Source organism: Dermochelys coriacea, chromosome 1 (assembly GCF_009764565.3).
Source record: "Dermochelys coriacea isolate rDerCor1 chromosome 1, rDerCor1.pri.v4, whole genome shotgun sequence".
In the NCBI taxonomy this organism is placed as follows: domain Eukaryota; kingdom Metazoa; phylum Chordata; order Testudines; family Dermochelyidae; genus Dermochelys; species Dermochelys coriacea.
Genome location: NC_050068.2, coordinates 248,420,342 through 248,438,886, shown reverse-complemented (window position 1 = coordinate 248,438,886; position 18,545 = coordinate 248,420,342). Strand labels below are relative to the sequence as shown.

Here is an 18,545-nt window from a genome sequence, read left to right as displayed (position 1 = left end):
GTTGGCTACTGCCCAGTCATTAGACTGTATGTACAGGGAGCAGGGGAGGAAGAGGAGGAAAAGGTTCATTTGTTTCCATGTGCTAGTGGACAGGTGGCTTTTGTGATATGGCTAGAACTGGCATCCCTGCCAGTAGTCTCAAGAGGGGAGCAAAGATCTGAATGGACGTGAAAATGCTGAACTACCTCCAGCCCAAGACCACCTTGGAGTTGGAGCTGAGGACAGTAGCCAGGAAAGCTTTTTATGAACTGGCCCCCCAAATCTGGTCTGTTCAAACATCAGTCTTTCCTTTGACAAAGCACTTATTAATAGTTTTGAAACTGAGTATATTGATTCCTAACTTTACAAACTGATTCACGCTAACACAGTCCTGGGCACAGGTGCTGGCTTCCTCTGGGTTCCAGGGTGCTCACCCCTCTGCTCTGCCTCTTCCTGTCCTTGCTCCACCCCTGCCTCACCACTTCCCACCCAGTTCTGCCCTGTCCCCACTCCTCCCCCACAGCACCTCCTGCATGCTGCAGAACAGCTGATCGCAGTGAGCAAGAGGGCCTGGAAGGGAGCAGGAGGAGTTGATCAGTGGGGCAGCTGGCAGACTGGGGGAAAGAGGGGAGCTAGCTGCCAGTGGATTCTAAGCACCCACTAATTTTTTTTCTGTGGGTGCTCCAGCACTGGAGCACCCACAGAGTTGATGCCTATGGTCCCAGGCTCAAAGCACCTGTTATCTGTTAAATGTAGATCAGCTCAGGTGAGGAAGAATGTAGAGATTCAGGACAGAGACTGAACTTAAGTTCTTTCCTGCTTCCAAGCAAACTGCACCTTTTAACCTGTAGCAAAATACATTCCTGGGCAGGAGATTCTTGAGTACAATATTCCTCTAAATGAACAACTTGTCACGTTTCTGCTTTTTTTTTTTTTTTTTTTTTTTTGGAAGAGGAGCAACATGGTATTGTGTAAATGAAGGAACTGCCAAGTACTTGATAGATTTGATATTACAACAACCATGCAGTTATTGGCTAGTGAACCATGCAAAGGGTAGAAACTATCAGAAAACTAGTGTTAGGGTCACAGAACTTGATGGAATACTCCTGTGTTTCTTGTAGTGAGTAGAGTTGCCTGAATTTGTGAACTTGGCTCTTCCCAAAATGTAATTTTCCAATAAAAATACTTAACTTTTGAAACTGTAATGGAAACTTTACATGATAAAAAAATCTGCTGATTGCTCTCTGAAATGTTTAGCATCAGGGTGGTAGAGGGAGATGGGAGGAGTTCTTAGAGGGGTCACCCTGCCCTGGAAATTTCCCTGATGGGTCAAATCTCCTCTGGAGGTGGTCCTGAGCAGCTGAAACCTCTTGACTGGTAGAGGGCAGTGAGAAGAGCTCTTTGAGGGGGCACATGACTCCTTGCTTCTGGTCACGTGTCCAGCTTAACCCTGGAAGTAATACTCCCAGGGGCAGGACTTCCAGTGACAGATATGGGGGGGGGGTTAAGGGGTCAAGAGGCAGGGTTAAAGTTTGATGGTAGGGCCCTTATACTACTTAAACCACTTTTCAAACTTGCTGAATCTGCTGATTTCTCCCTAGTAATGAAATCTAGAAATACCAGGAAATTGCCCAGCATTTAATGCAGTGGGTTTTCTGAGATTAGAACTAAGACTTTGAGGTGATGGGTTTACCTGATTAAAAGATACTATAATGGCAACACTACCAGCCTTTTTGAAGTCTCCCCATAAAAAAATCAAGGTATGACTTGCTGAGACTAAAACATGACAAATGTTGCCTCTCAACTTGTGTGCTGATGGAAGAAAGATTATTTAAAAAAAACAACAACCCTAAAATGGTGGTTGTAGGTTAGGAAAGGAGTCTAGCTGCTTTGATATCTTAAGAAGCTTAACCTTAGCATGTTCTCAGTGACTAATAAGCTTGTCAAGGGAGTGGGCAGTTCTGTGGGAAAGCCAATTTTGTACTTGAAATAGAAATGATCAGCAGTGTCTGGTACTATTCCATGTGAGAAACTTAACTTTCAGCTGTTGTGTTGGAGAATCAATAACCAATGACAGGAAACAATGTAGCCTAGAAGTGCATCCTTACACTTTCTGTTTATGCCCCAAAATATGATTTCACTACAGCATAACTTGGCAGTAAGCTGCTTTGGCTAAAATGCAATAACACCTAGAAAATCAGCTGGCAAAACTATTTATTTCAATCATTGCTACTGTAAGCTAAAATCTGATTTTATTATGGGGGGGGGGGAATAGCAATTGTAGTTGCACAACTTAAATTAAAAAGTTAAACTTGACAAATACTTGCACTCTCTGCTAAATCCAAACAGAAGAAACTTCATCTAAAATGATATAGAACAGGTGTGGGCAAACTACAGCCTGCAGGCCATGTTCAGCCCGTCAGAACTTTTAATCTGGCCCTTGAGCTGCCGCTGGGGAGCAGGGTCAGGGGCTTTCCATATGGCTCCTGGAAGCAGTGGCATGTCCTGCCTCCAGCTCCTGTGTAGGGGCAGCCAGGGGGCTCTGCACACTGTCCCCACCCCTAGCACCACCCCCCACAGCTCCCATTGGCTGGGAGCTGCGGGGGTGGCACCCACAGACAGGGCAGTGCACAGAGCTGTCTGGCTGCACCTCCATGTAGCAGTCAGAGCGGGGCCATACCTCAAACAGCTCCCAGAGGCAGCAGTTAGCACTGCCTGGAGCCTGCATCTCTGAGCCCACACCCACACCCCAACTCCCTATCCCAGCCCTGATCTTCTCCACCCCCAAACCCTTCAGCCCCACACCAGAATCTGCACCCCCAGCTGGAGCCCTCAACCCCCACTGCACCCTTGCCCTAGCCCTGATCCCCCTCCTGCCCTCAAAACCCTTCAGTTCCAGCCTGGAGCATCCTCCTGCACCCAGAGCCCACTCCTCCAGCCAGAGCCACACCCCAATTTCATGAGCATTCATTTCCCACCATACAACTTCTATACCCAGATGTGAGCCTCGGGCCACAAAGTTTGCCCACCCTCATGTAGAACCATAGGGTTAGAAGGGACTGCAAGAGTCATCTAGTCTAAACCCCTGCCTGGATGCAGATTTGTTGTGGCTAAACCATTCAAGACAGATGACTAACCAGCCTTCTCTTGAAAGCCTCCAGTGAAGGAGCTTCCACAAGCTCCCTAGGCATCTGTTCGATTGTCCTACTCTTCTTGCAGTTAGGAAGTTTTTCCTGAGATTTAATCTAAATCTGCTATGCTGTAGTTTGAACCCATTGACTCTTGTCCTTCCCTCTGTGGCAAAAGAGAACTGTCTTAATTTTTTTTTAAAATGGGAGCCTTTCAAGTATTTCAAGACTCAGGTCTCCCCTTAATCTCCTTTCTCCCCCCCCCCAAACTAAACATACAGTTCCTTCAGCCTTTGCTCATGTGGCTTGCATTCCATCCCTTTTTAATAATTTTTGTTCATCTCTGGATCCTTTCCAGTTTCTCTACCTTCCTTCTTTCTCTACAGTGGTGATCAAAAAACTACACACTACTCCATCTGAGGCCTAACCAGTGCAAAGTCAAATGGTACTGTCCCCTCCTGTGACTTGCAAACTATGTCTGTTAATGCAACTTCAAATTGCATTTGCTTATTTTTGCAATAGCATCACATTGCTGACTCATGCTGAGTTTGTGATCCACTAAAACTCCCAGATGCTTCTCAGCAGTGCTGCTGCTGCTGCCAAGCTGGTTATCCCCCATTCTGTATTCGTGCATTTGATTTTATTTCCCTCAAGTGTAACATTACATTTCTCTTTGTTGAATTTCATTTTGTCTGTGACACAGTTCTCCAATTTATCCAAATCCCTTTAGAATTTTAGCTCTAGTCTCCAAAGTATTGGCAATCCCCCCCTCCCCCACCCTGCTTTGTCATCTGAAAATTTGATCAGTATGCTCCCTATTCCCACATCTAGGTCATTAATAAAGATGTTAAACAACACTGGATCCAGAACAGATCGCTGTGGAACCCCACTTGGGGCCTCCCTCCAATCTGATGACATTCCATGAATAATTACTTGTTGTTTAACCAATTATGTATCCACTTAATGGTAGTTCTGCCAAGCCCTTCTCCAGTTTACTTACCAGAATGTCATATGGGACAGGGACTGTGTCAAAAACCTTGAAGTCCAGGTATATTAGGTCCACCGCATTCCCCTTATCCACCAAACCAGTTACTCTGCCAAAGAAGGAAATCAAGCTGGTTTAGCATGATTTGTTCTTGGTAAATCCATGCTGGCTGTTAGCAATTACCTCTTCATCCTCCAGGTATTCGCAAAATGAATGTTTTATACATTGAAGCTTCCCAGGTATCTGTCAGGCTGACTGGTCTATAGTTCCCTGGCTCATCCTTTTTTCAAGATGGGCGCTACGCTAACTCTTCTCCAGTCCTGCGGGACCACTCTTGTGATCCATGAGTTTGCAAATACTGCCAGTGACTCAGATTTCTTCAGCTAATTCAATACCCTCAGGTAAACAGCATCAGGCTCCAGTAATGTGAATTAATTCAAATTGGTTAGAAGATCTGATGTGGTGTTTACTTATCCCAACCTGCACCCCTTCCCCCTTATTGTCTATGGTAACTTTGCTAGTTATCTGAACAAATGTGTTTTTGTTTTTTGTTTTTTGTTTTTTGTTTTTTTTTTTGTGTGAAGGATAAAGCAAAGTAAGCATTGAGCAGCTCTGGCTTCCTATCATCTTCCATTACCAGCTCATCTTCTGCAGTGGGTGGGAGATCCACACCCTCTTTGACATTTTTTTATTTTCCTGACATATTTGAAGAACCCATTCTTGTCCCCTCTAACTCCTTGCCAGCTGTAACTCATTCTTTGCCTGGGCTTTCCCCGTGTGTTGTGTGGGTGTTTTGTTTTGTTTTGGTTTTTGTTTGTTTGTTTGGGGTCCCTACATGCTTGTGCTACTCCCATGTATAATTCCTTGATGATGTGCCCTTCCATTTCCTGTATGTAGCTTATTTGGTTTTCAAATAGCATTGGTCTCATTTCAGGTTTCAGAGTAGCAGCCGTGTTGGTCTGTATTCGCAAAAAGAAAAGGAGTACTTGTGGCACCTTAGAGACTAACAAATCTATTGGAGCATAAGCTTTCGTGAGCTACAGCTCACTTCATCAGATGCGTTCGGTGGAAAAAAACAGAGGGGAGATTGATATACATACCATTGGTCTCATGCGGCTCTTATCTTTGTGGAATAGGTTGATGTTGAGTCTCTAGTATTAGATCTTTTAGGAATGGCCAGCCCCCTTCAACTCCTTTTCCTCCTTCTATTCTCAGTTGGTTGAAATCTGCCTCTCACATCTAGTGTCCTTGTTTTGTTATTCTTATGTCCTCCTTTCCATAGGATCTTGAATGTTTCTCTGCTCATGATTGATTCTCCCAAGTCCATGACCACCTTCCCGTGTGCAACGAATTCGTTCCTGTTGGCCAAAACGGATCCTAAATCGATGACCCTCTCATTTCCTCAACTTTCTGAATCAGGTGTGTTTTTGAGACTATTACAAGTGACTGAAAAGGCTTTTCAAATACCTTGTAGTAAGTTGATGATGAATAATCACTTGAGCTATTATCACAGAGTCGGTCTCAGTGCTCTGAATGGCTCTAGCCTCTGAATGAAGTTAGGCAGGATTCTCAAGTAATATGTCTCCCCTAAGGGCACTCTCTCACCAGGCCAAGAAGCCTCCTCGGCTTCAATGCTTCCTCAGACTGGCTTTGGAGCATTCAGCACCCCTGTTCATACTGAGAGCTTCCTCCAGTGAGTCCGCCTGGCTGGGACAGCTGGGGAAGCCTTATACGCCCCCAAAAGGCAATGCACCAACATCAGTCAACAATGACTCTGCCAGCATTGTAAAATGGGAGGGTTTAATAGTCAATGAAGATATAGTGTAGAACCGCTCCTGTTAGCACAGAAATCAGGAACATTCAACACAGTCCATGGTGGGATTATTCAGAGCCCTGAGCTCTCCCTTGGAGTCCTAAACCAGAAGATTCACCAGCTTCCAGCAGCCAATGTCAGTTAAGACCTCCTGTCCTGTCTCCTTCGTCTCTTTTCTGGGCAAACATGTCACAGCCCTGCACCTCTCACTTTGTTCTCTAGTAGTTCTGATTGATTCTTACAGGAGATGAGGCGTAAACATTAGTTGCCAAGCTACAGACTGTCACCTGTAGTCTAGGCCCAGGCACCTAGACTGCAGTTACACCTGCCCCTGGGGGCCTCGGCAATGATCACTCACCCTTGTCTCATCACTTAGATACTCAAGTTTCAGAGTAGCAGCCGTGTTAGTCTGTATTCGCAAAAAGAAACGAGTACTTGTGGCACCTTAGAGACTAACAAATTTATTAGAGCATAAGCTTTCGTGAGTTACAGCTCACTTCATCCGATGAAGTGAGCTGTAACTCACGAAAGCTTATGCTCTAATAAATTTGTTAATCTCTAAGGTGCCCCAAGTACTCTTTTCTTTTTAGATACTCAAGTAACAGATAGGCTAAATTTCGGAGTAGCAGTCAATGAAGTGAGCTGTAGCTCACGAAAGCTTATCCTCAGATAAATGTGTTAGTCTCTAAGGTGCCCCACATCCTCCTGTTCTTTTTGCATATACGGTAAACTGAGACACACACCCACCTACCCCCACACTGTTCAGATCAACTGTGGAGAACATTCCCACTTAGCAGCTATGACTATTTTAAATTGTCACCACTTTACATTGTCACAGGTGGGAGGGGGGGTCATCTGGCAATGAGGGGTGGAGGAGATGGGAGAAGCTAATTTAACGAGATGAAGAGATTCAAAAAGTTTTATCTTTATAACACTTATACCCCGCCACCCTCCGAGGTCACAACTGACACCCCAAAGCAGCTTAAAGCAACTGCCCCTAAGTGCTCGAGCAGCAAATTTGCGGCTTTGCGTGTCCCTTCCAACTCTCCTGAAACCTGGTCCCCGGGGGGGTGGGCAGGGGCAGTGATCGTCCTTGGTCACAAGCCCATCTGCCCAGGGTTGCCAGGCATCGGTTTGTTTTTCACCAAAACACCCTGTCGAAAAGGGACCCTAGTGGCTCCGGGCCGCTCACTTCATTGGCTGCTACGCTGAAATTTACCCTAAGTGGGAATGTTCTCCACGGTTGATCTGAATAGTGTGTGGGTGTCTCAAATCACTTGAGCTATTATCACAGAGTCGGTCTCTAGTAGTTCTGATTGATTCTTACAGGAGATGAGGCCTAAACATTAGTTGCCAAGCGACAGACTGTCACCTATAGTCTGGGCCCAGGCACCTAGACTGCAGTTACACCTGCCCCTGGGTATCTAAGTGATGAGACAAGGGTGAGTGATCATTGCAGAGGCCCCCAGGGGCATTGAGGGTGGGTGGGTGTCTCAGTTTACCCTATATGCAAAAAGAACAGGAGGATGTGGGGCACCTTAGAGACTAACACCTTGCAGCTACAGACTGTCAGGGCCCAGACGACAGGTGACAGTCTGTAGCTTGGCAACTAACGTTTAGGCCTCATCTCCCGTAAGAATCCATGAGAACTACTAGTGAATTCGACTCTGTGATAATCGCTCAAGTGATTTGAGACACCCCCACACTATTCAGATCAACCGTGGAGAACATTCCCCCTTCGGGTAACTTCCAGAGAAGCGGCCAATGAAGTGAAGTCCGACTTAGTTGGCCGCTGTTGGAAGACAGGGTACCGAACTGTTGCGCAGGCCACTAATACAGGTAACAAGTTACGGGTTTGGTTTTGTTAAAAATTTTGTATCATGCACAGTCTAATGCTGTACAGGCTCGTGCATGAACAATTTAGCCCCGCGCCGCCAGAGAGACGCACCAGCCGCTTCCGAGGCCGCCAGAGGTTAAGCGCTGCCCAGAGCCCGCGCCCCGGCCCTGGCCCGAGGACCGCGAGCGGGGGGGGAGGGGGGGTAGTGGAGTGAGCGGGGGGCGGGGCCTCGGGGAAGGGGCGGGGCGGGGGTTTCGATTTTCCGCACATAGAAACTTAAGGACAAGCCCCGCCCCCGGCCAGGGCGCCGCTCCGCTGCACGCGGGCGGGGTGGGAGGGGCCAGCAGCGGCGGCGGCTGAGGCCTCGGCCCAGGCGCGGACACCGCGGTAACGCCTGGGCGGCAGCGCAGCGCCGAGCACCCGGCCCCCTCCCTAGGGGAGCAGGGAGGAGCCGGACGGAGCCCCGGCGCGGGTCGGGAACCGCCTTCCCCTGGGCCTGGGCTCGGGCCCAGTCGCCGCCGGACCTGCGCAGGCGGGGTCGAGTTTCCGGCCGGAGCCTTTCCGCCGTTACCCGCTCGCAGACGGAGGGAAGGGGCGGGGCTGCTGGGCGCGTGTTTCCGGTGCCGAGGCCGGCGCCAGTCTCAGCCCCGCCGCGCGGCCAGAGCCGGACACCGCGGGGAGAGAGCCCTGACCCGGCGCGGGGTGAGCGCGTGACGGCCCGAGCCCAGCGCCCCCGCCCCTCTTAGATCCCTTCGGGCACCTCTGATCCCTTCCCCCCCCCCCAGCTGCCCCCCGTCTCCGCTAGGGCCCGTCCTAGCTGCTCCCCTCCCGGTCCAGTTTGCCAGCACAATCCGGGAGGGGGGTGAGGTGCCTGTTTGGGGTCTGGCCGGGGTTTCTGTGCTGGGGGTGGGAGCCGCCCAGGAAGGTCTCTCGTCCCGGCAGTGCCCTGGGAGCTCACTCTGGCTGCATGCAGCGTATCTGGCTGCACGGGAGCCAGGGGCAGGGTTGCGCTGTAGCTGTGGAGCCCTTAGGCTTTTGAGCTTGTTTGCCTTGCCTGAATGCCGAGGTTTTGTAGTGTGGTCAGGTCTAGGGTTGCAAAATGACATAGGCATGATGACTGTGTTGTTCAGGGCTGGGGAAAATTCACACCCCTGAGCGATGCAGTTGGTACTGACCTAACCTCCGGCGTAGGCAGCGCTGTGTCAACGGGAGGGCTTCTCCTGTCTCCATAGCTATCGACTCTCACTGAGGTATTGTAGTGTCCGCACTCAAGCGCTGCAGTTGCACCGGTGCAGCTGTGGCACTGTAGTCTGTATAGACCTGCCCTGTGTTTTGAATGAGACTATTAAAAAGTAAATGTTTAGTTCGACTTAGTTGGCCACTGTTGGAAGACAGGATACTGGGCTAGATGGACCTTCGGTCTGACCTAGTAGGGCCGTTCTTATGATTTGACGTGTATGGTGGGGGGAGGGAATGTTAAGTGGCAGAATCAACTAAGGATTTAAATAGATATGAAGCATTGTCTACACTGCTGCTTACGTTGGCATAAGTATGTCACTCAAGGGTGTGAATAAACCATCCCCCTGAGCTACATAAGTTACACCAACATATGTGCTGGTGTGGACAGGATTGTGTCAGCATTTTATTGAAGCATAAAGCATCACCACCAGATGCGCTGCAACGGTGCAGCTGTGCCGCTGCAGCATCATATGTATGGACATGACCTAACTGGTAGGGGAACTTGAATGCTCATCTTCTGTTGTTTTTTTTCCACCCTCCCATGTTCTTAAATTCACAGTCTAATCACAGAAAAAGAAAACAGCCAAAATGTTGCGCAGGCCAATAATACAGGTAACAAGTTACTGGTTTTGTTTTGTTTAAAAATTTTGTATCATGCACAGTCTAATGATGTACAGTCTAGTGCATGAACAATTTAGATAGTAACATAATTAACTATGTGCAGTATTCTTACGTTACCATTACAAATAATTGCATGCAAAATCCTTCATCTTAATACACTGTTAAATACTCAGTCCTGCAAAGTTGTAAATGTGTGCCTAGTTCTCTGCTTGTGAGTGCTATGTCCTTCCATTTTTGAACTTGAAGCACTTTAACCAGGCATCCTAACTATTTTTTTTTTCTTTAAGGCTCTAAGGAAAAGTGTGTGTGTGTGTGTGTGTGTGTGTATGTATGTATGTATGTGTATAATATATAGTAAGCAGTGTTTCTTTTCTTTCTGTATCAAAGTAATCAAGGTTTTAACCACTCTTCCCACCCTAGGCTAGCTGAATCTTGCTCTGAGTGCCTGTCACACATTATTTAATGTAGTGATGCATTGTATTGTTTACAAGTGCACGTTTCCCTGAAGGGGGCTCAAAAAGAAAGTAGTTCCTGTCACCACTGTTGAATGAGTGAGACTGTTTTCCTTGCTGCAATAATCAAAAATTGGCTAATTGAACACTCTCTGTAGACCCATCAAATCAAAACATTCATCAGGGTTCCTTAGGATTCCTCAGTAACTGACAGCTGGTTCTTACTGTTCTCCCTTAGCAAGATTTTCCACGACTAAAGGCTCTTCTTCACAGAGGTATGACCTGAGGTGGTACTTGATCCCATTACATCCACTGTTGCAAACTTATGCAGTGTGATCTATTTAATGCTTTAATACGGAAAGTATTGTATCATAGTTGCTCCAAAAACTTTCTCTCATCCCAGGACTGGAAGTGCCAAGAGAGTTAGTAACCTTCTTTCTGTTTCAGCCCCACTAGTTGGTTGAATCCAGAAAGTAGCAAGGCTCTCCACCAAAATATTTGCAAAAATGTATCTGTCATAGATATTAATTTTGACTCCATAGTTCTCATTCTTTTCACCACCATCCTTAACTTTAAGTTGTCATATTTCCAATTTAAATGAATAATTCATATTCATCAAACCATACTCTGTGATAAAGAACTTGTACAACTCTCCCTGTGTGGGTAGAAAAATCACAGGGGATCATTACAGTACAGTATGGAATACTTACAACATCATATTAAATTCCATTGTAATATATAGGAAAAGCTCTTCCTACATAAACTACCCCCATGCCATGCAACCGTACATACTGCAAAGTTGAATCCATTATTAGGAAAAATAAAAATAAAAGTTTCCCTTTGTGTCTCATGTTGTTTCTTCTACCCATCAGGTATACTGTGCCTCGCTTCGTTCATAAACACTGCAGAACCCATAGCTTTGGGGAATTCCAAGATTTTGTTTTCTGGCCTTAATTTAACAGTCATTTTAAGGCAAATGAAAAATGATGCTATAAATCTGACTGGCATACACAGGGCATTAATTCTAGATATCTTAAATGTAAAAAGCAAATTGCCTCAGGCGGCGGCGAAATCAATATGCCAAAGCATTTTTCTATTGCATTATCCTCTATTTTAATCTTTGTCACTAGAAGGATTGTCAGCTGGTCCTCTTTGCTCCTTCTGCCACCCCCCTCTCCTCTTGTAGGAAATTTACCATATCTGCAATCCTTGGTTTATGGATCTTGTACAGATATGCTCCTTGGCTTTCTGCAGCTATTGCCGCTTTCTTCCTCCTCTGACATGGCACTTGCAAGCATTGAGTCTTTCCTTCCCTTTTCTCCCCTTATGTTTACCTACAGCGAGTCTCAAATTTTTGTGACACTTGATTGTTTTTAGCTTTTGAAGGGTGAATCGGGGTCACTGCACCACTTATGTCAATAAAATCATATGTAGAGCTGCTGATATGCACGTCTTGTCTGTACCCAAAGTTAAGCAGAAAAATAACAAAAAAAAAATATCAATACCGAGTGTCTATAAATATATTTTCTACTACACATCATATAGAAACAGTGATAGTTGGGCAGGAAATTTCCCAAGGGCTACTAGCTGAAGGCATGGCTTCAGGACATTAGCTTTTCCCATTCAGCAGTGCACTAAACACATGCTTGACTTTTAAGTGCCCACGTAATCCTGTTAGCTTAATTTTGCTGAACTGGACCCTAATTCAGAAAATACCCTGAAACTCAACTATTATTCTTTGTTAACTAAATTTCTTCAAATTATCAGAGTCCTGGTGTTCAGGATTGACTGGCCTGGAACCTTAAACGTCTGTCTGTCCTTCTAGGTGCTTCGTCAGTTTATAAGACACGAGTCTGAGTCAGCCACTTCCTTGATACTTGAAAGATGTAAGTATTTGTTTGACAATCTTAGTACTACTGAAATGTGCCTGATGGGTCTGCCCAGAGATGTATTATGTCCTCTGCTTGCAAGAGTCTCCTGTACAAATATAAGCACTCAGAAACAATGGTGATGAGCACGTTATAAAAGCCTGGTTAGATATTTTCTTCCCAAAGTGACTAGCAAATGCTCCTCAGCAAAGAGTGAGAGTAAATTCAGTCTCCAGGCTCATTCAGTCCTCTTCCTCTCTGCTAAGACTACTAACAGTCAAACATGTGGTGTCTTTAATAAATGTTATGTTTCTATTACTGTTGAGGAAGAACAAGAAAATATTCCTTTTTCTTCAAGAACTATCAGCTTTTACATTTTACTTGTGTAATATTTGATTTCATTCTGACTTTTTAGTCATGCTGCAGTTGACCTCTTAAGGAAAACAATGTTTTATCTTGTCTAATCTTTATCTGATCGTATTTCTGCAGTGATGTCTTCAGAAATGTTTCTCCTTATGTGATCCAACCAGTGAAAATAGAGGGCAGGCAGTTGCTATTAAATAATAATTTATTATTTTATAGTGCCCAAAAGTATGCTAGGCACTTCATGGCACAACTATTAATGCCCCTTAAAACTTACATTCTAATTTTTTTATATATATATATGAATTGAGTGGGAATAACAAAACAGTAAAGGGAATGGGCCAAAGAAGGACCAAGGTTACAGTGATAAATTGAGTAGCTGTGCGATTTTAGATACATGCATATCTTGGAGGTACAAAAGGTGTACCAGACCACTAACGGTAGAAGCAAATGCTTTCTAACACTAGAAAGCTGGAATTCTAAGTACTAATTTATAGCCATGGCAGGCCATGAAATATTGGACATAAAACTTATCATTCTTATTACTATGCCATTCTGATTACTATCTTGTATTACGCCCTCCCTTTTGATTGAGACATAATTTTAGTAGTGATAAATTGACAGAACTAGAAACCATCATACCATCTGAAACCTTGAAATCCTTTTCAAATGATATAAAGCATTTGTTACTAATGCTAGGAGTCAGTGAGACATTGGCTGTTTAAAAACCTATTGGAATTAAAGTGCAAAAAAAAAAGGTGGTAATCATCAAAACATAACTTTAAGGTATTTTAGATTTGACTAAGGTTTGTAATGATGGGGGGGAGAATTATTGCAGCTTTGCAAAAAAAGACGTTTGCAGGCCACAACAATCATAGCAGACTTTTTTTTTTGACTGCAAAAAAGTCAAAAAAGTTACAAAATTTAACTTTACAGAAATTATAAAAATTACAAGTCAAGATTTTTTTTAAAAATTTATATATAAAATTTTTAAAAACAAAATCTTGACTTTTGTGTGTGTGTATATATGTGTGTATATATACACAATATAATTTTGTAAAAGTATTAGGACAAGGAATAAAAGAAAATGAACAGTGTGAGCAGATCCTTCACCCCTGTAATGGGGGATCCTCAGTGATGTTGGTCAGCATTAGTATAGGCATCATTAGAAGTCAGAGAATCTGGATTCCTTGGGTTTTGTGATAAACTACTATCCTGACTTGTAACTTATCGAGGTTAGAAAAGCTGAAATTGATCCATGCAAAAGTTCTTGGGACCAGTCCAAGCAGTCATCCTGAACTTTAACTCTTTCAAAGATATGTCCTTTTTCTCCTGGTGCACCTCAGTCTGATATTTTCTGTCCCACACATTTCAGCCCTGAATCGTATCCAGTTACTCGGTCGAGTAGGACAGGACCCTGTTATGAGGCAAGTGGAGGGGAAAAATCCTGTTACAATTTTTTCTCTTGCAACCAATGAGATGTGGCGATCAGGGGAAAGTGAGGTGTTCCAGGCAGGTGAGTCTGTGTAGTTACTGGAGTGGAATAATGTGTTTTTCCCCTGTTGTAATGCTGTTTTAACATTAAATAATACCAGTCCAGCTCCTTTGCTGATGTAAATCCATGTAGCTCCATTTATGCCAGTTTATACTAGCTGAGGAGCTTGCTCATCATGTATATCCAGGAAGCACTTTAGTATTTCTCAAAGGCATCTGTTGAATCGTGATTTGTGGCAGACTTTTCTAAGAAGGACAGAGGAAGCCTCCAGCTATTGCTTGTTCATCATTTCACATAGACTTTGTAGGGGTGGAGTACATTTCATTCTCCCATTACCTCCCACTGGAGATGAAATAATGACTACATTTTTGTTTAGATGCCACTTTCAATTTGTAACTGCATACTTTTTTCCTAGCCTGTTTACAATGTGCAGGCTGCAGGGAGAAATAATTGCGTGTAATGTGAGCCGTGGTTTCTAAGCAAAGGTACACAGTATATGCTCTCTCATTACACTTGTATCATGTTGCAGTGTTTCTGGCCCTGAAAAGAAGAGTGGAAGTTTCAATAACAGTAAATTTCCATTTTTCAGATCAATCACTTGACATCTTACCTGAGGAGCACTTAAGTGTTGAAACAAGCCCTCCACAGTTTGTTGTGTTAAAGAGAGGACATGGCATACTTCTGCAGATTTTTAATTCATTGTTCTTCCTTTCGTGTAACATAGGTGATATTACCCAAAAGACAACATGGCACAGGATCTCAGTGTTTAGGCCAGGCCTGAGAGATGTGGCATATCAGTATGTGAAGAAGGGGTAAGTGGGGTAAAAAGAATGCTTGAGGATTGAATGCCTTAACAATTAGTTAATTCAATGTAAATCGGGCACGGTGGGGGTGGTTCAGTGTAGATGTTAAAATAGAAGCATGTCGTGCTTAAAGCATTTAGTGCTCAAATACGACAGACAAATGAGGCAAGATCTCTGAACAGACATTTATAGAATAAAAATAATGATGTAATCCTCTTGCCTGTGAACTGAATTCTTATGTTCATGTTAGTGCTCGAATCTATGTGGAAGGGAAGATAGACTACGGTGAATATACAGATAAAAACAATGTGAGGCGGCAGGCCACAACAATCATAGCAGGTAACGAACTTTATAAGTCAAACCATCTTGTTTTGCCATTTCCAGAAGTGAAGGGGAACAGAGAAATTAAGTGTGTGGTTTATCCTCCTTCCCAAACATAATAATTTGGAATTTTGAGAGAATGTATCTATGGTTGTATTTTTAGTTCCTACTCTGTGCCAGTAGGTGTCATCTGAAAAGAATTATGAAAAGAATTAGGCAGGAAAGAGGTAGCAAACATTTGTGGATTGCTGAAAAGTTGCTGACACACAGCAGTAAATTGTATCAAGTAGGTGTTTGTGCATTTTCTCTGTGCTGCACTTTGGAAAGAAAATTGGACTTGAACACTGCTGTACAAGATGGGCCTTGTGGAAAAGTTCAGTCTCAACTTCAGCAGGGAACATTTTTCTGTCTAAGCCTTTGATTTCCACTAAACGTTAATGTCTTCTCCCTGTGAAAGGAGTGTCATGTGGATATAGCTAGATGGGGAATTTGGAAAGTAGGAGTGAGGTGGCCAAGAATAGCGGAAGAGGGAGGGAGCAGACTGGTTCTTTGGGCTAGGAACAATCATGAAGAAAGATGGAAAGTTCAGAGACTCGTCCTCTTTGCTTCTGTAAATGGCAATGATTTTTTGTTTTTAGTTCTGTGTCTTATTGGAGAGATCAGTATCCTGAAACTTTAGGGAGTTTGTTTTTAGGAATGGGCCCAAAAAAGCTGAGTTATAAAGGAAACATTCTTGTTTCAAAACTGTATATAGAAGTGAACAAAACATGCACTTTTGATTTTTACTTTTGGTTGTTCCCAAAGTGCAATGTTCTTGCAGTCATAAGCCCACTTGTTCAGATGGCCCAGCACGTACTACACGGGTGATATTGACCCTTGTTATTGGCACACTTTCAGAGAGCCTGCCTGTAGGTATTTGGAAAGTCTCTTCTTTCAGTGGTTCTTTTTAATAACTCTTTAAAGTAGGGTTATTGAGAATTTAAGAGACCACTGGAAGTTAAATGTGGACTTCCCTTAGTCCTGCTCCATGCCGATTATGGGGGGGGATGATAGCATCAGCTTATTACATTTTGGGATGTCCAGCATAAGCAAGAAATTATCAGTAATAATAGATTTCTAAGAGGGACAAATTCAGATCTTTTTTGAAAACTGCATCTCATGATATATTTGGCCATTAACCCTGTTAGACGCTTGTGGGCACATGCTTGAAAATACTTAAATTCACCTTGAAAGGGTCTCTTGACCTGGGGAAAAATATAGAAACATCTTTATCCATCAATGTTATTTTTCGTGGGATATTTGTTCTGGATACTGAAAGAGTACAAGCCCCTGCATTTTATTTTTAACTTCCCTACAAAGTAGCATGTGTGTGTGTGTGCGCAGATACATATGCGTAGCAAGACAAAATACTATCTGATCCTGAAAATTAACTACTCTGTTGTATTTCCTTTCAGATAACATTATTTTTCTGAGTGACCATGTCAAAGAGAAGGTGTGAGATGTTTAGTGCTTGGACCCATGCTATTCCTTTCATTTTATAGTATTTCCTAATTCTGAAATCATGCATATTGCTGTATTTTCTGTAAAACATTAAAACACCCTTTTATATGGATGAAGGAAGAACTATGTTTTTTGGTCTTCATCCAGCTTTGGCCTCTGAATATGTTTCTTTTACTACTTCTCTGTTCTATCCTAAGGGGCAGCCCTTGGGGCTATATCAGTCTGAATCAATAAATTTATTATTAGACATCGCATTTCTGAGTTTCTTTGGTATTTTCAGCCTCTATTTATCACAAACTCCCATAACCCCTGGTTATAATTTTAATTCCAATCCCTGGAAGATTTACTTAAATCTGTGCCTTACCTATTTTCACCCACCAGGAGGAGCTGTAAGTGCACCACCGGGTGACTTTTTTTTCACTGATTCTCCATTTAGAGAGTAACATGGGTGCACTGTAGACTCTTCCAGTCATTGGAAGGATAGTCTCAGTTCCCGCTGGGATGGGATAAGGTGTTCTCTTATGTTGTAATCTTGGATGAGCTGTCAGAGCAGCCATGAGTTTCATTATTGTCATATCTGATAAAAGTAATCCATATAAAAAGGATGCTAGTTTTATTAAAACACTGTAGCTATAGAGACTCAAATTCCTGCGTATGATCCCAATGGGCGGGAGAGGGGTGAAGAGGGGGAGACCCTGGATGGTGGAAATCCTTACCTCTGTAGTGGAAGGAGAACTCGTGTTTCATCTCTCTGGGCACAATGGAAAACACTTTTTGCAGACTTCCCCTACAAAATGGCTAGTGAGATTATTCCCTTTCCTTATGTTTCTCCAGAATGATCCTAGCAATGTGATCAATTTGGAGGAAATTGTCCATTCCTCTATAGAAAAGCTACTACTTACATTGTTGTATTTGGCCTCTGGATTACTGCAATGATGGGTACATTGGAAATTTTTAGCTAGTTACATGGGTTGGTGTCTACATGGGGGTCATGGCATCTTTTAACATTAAAATGAAATGGAGAATAAAAGTTTAAATGTGCTATCTTCTAGACCAGTTCCTTACAGACCATAGTTCCTGCCCTTTCCATAGTTGTCTACATCCAGAACTAAATATGTTGGGTTTTTTCCTGAGGCTGAGAAGAGAACAAATATTTTGTGGTCGTATATAGACTGAGACTGTGAACCACAGCAGTACCAAGGCTGTTCTCTCAGTAGTAGTAACACTGTGTGTCACCTCAGGTTCCTGATTTTCCTGGCTATTGGATTTTTATCCAGTGTTCGTGTAAATGCGAAATGCTGCATTATTTCTGCATGGTCCTGTGCTGCTCTCCTGCCTCCAGATCATGCCACTAGAAGCAAAGTCACACTGACAGGTGACACCGACTTCATGTTCATCTGATAAACTTCAGAAAAGCAAGTGGGTGGGGTGAGGTGGGTGTGGGGAGGTAGATCTTGCCAACTGAATGACACACACACGTGCTAGCTCAGCTTCTGATCTCTGGTTGGAACTAAACTCTCCAGCTTTTGTAAAGCATCAGCACTAATATCAGATGACAATCTTCTATACCAGGCTCTTGGTGTCTAGAAGGAATACCAGATATAAGCAGAATCCCTTTAGACTTTAAGATGAAATATGCTTGTCATAAAAACCTGATTACAATGACCTTTTGGTTAATCCCACAGTTTGGCTTCTTTCGTTAAAATGGAAAAGGTCAATATTGCATATCCCTTTATTTGGGATTGAAGGCAAGAGGAGTGTGAAAGCTGTGTTTGGCTGATCATGTGGCCGTGTATTCTAAAGCAGAGTAGTCCAAAGATGGCACATTGTGTCAGTTATATATAATTTTTACTGATTTCTGATCCAGTTCCAGATTTGCTTTAAGGTGTTTCCCTGTTTATCTTTAAAGCCCTGAATGTGGTAGGCTCTATATTTTAGTCACTGCCTGTCTCTCCACAACCCACCATGACAGTTGAGATCAACTGGGATGATGCAAATGATGGAGCCTACTGTAAAACATGAGACGTGAGAATGGAGGCTTCTCAGTAGAAGGCCCTTAGCTGTTGAACTCCTACAGGAGATAAGCCTGAGCTTGTCTACTTCAGGAAAAATGTAAGACTCGTCTCTTGGGGAAGACTGTC

The 18,545-nt window shown here is 43.6% G+C and overlaps 1 protein-coding gene across 2 annotated transcripts; it reads left to right on the top strand.

Annotated features, from left to right (window-relative positions):
* The first annotated feature begins 8,019 nt into the window (after window positions 1-8,019).
* On the top strand, window positions 8,020-16,658 carry SSBP1 (single stranded DNA binding protein 1). 2 transcript variants are annotated; one of them, XM_038386970.2, is made up of 7 exons: window positions 8,020-8,444; window positions 9,541-9,593; window positions 11,880-11,940; window positions 13,661-13,801; window positions 14,505-14,592; window positions 14,834-14,922; window positions 16,359-16,658. In XM_038386970.2, the coding sequence occupies exons 2-7, from the start codon at window positions 9,570-9,572 to the stop codon at window positions 16,400-16,402; spliced, it is 447 nt and encodes a 148-aa protein (XP_038242898.1). In that variant the 5' UTR covers window positions 8,020-8,444; window positions 9,541-9,569; the 3' UTR covers window positions 16,403-16,658. The 2 variants fall into 2 exon arrangements, with proteins under 2 accessions (XP_038242898.1, XP_043374574.1); XM_043518639.1 differs by having other exon boundaries at window positions 8,058-8,129.
* The last annotated feature ends 1,887 nt before the right edge of the window (window positions 16,659-18,545 follow it).

Coding starts and splice junctions, on each gene's coding strand:
- SSBP1 (XM_038386970.2), top strand. CDS start 9,570: ATGTTGCGCAGGCCAATAATACAG. Junction 13,802..14,504: donor AAGTGAGGTGTTCCAGGCAG/GTGAGTCTGTGT, acceptor CGTGTAACATAG/GTGATATTACCCAAAAGACA. Junction 14,593..14,833: donor TATCAGTATGTGAAGAAGGG/GTAAGTGGGGTA, acceptor TGTTCATGTTAG/TGCTCGAATCTATGTGGAAG.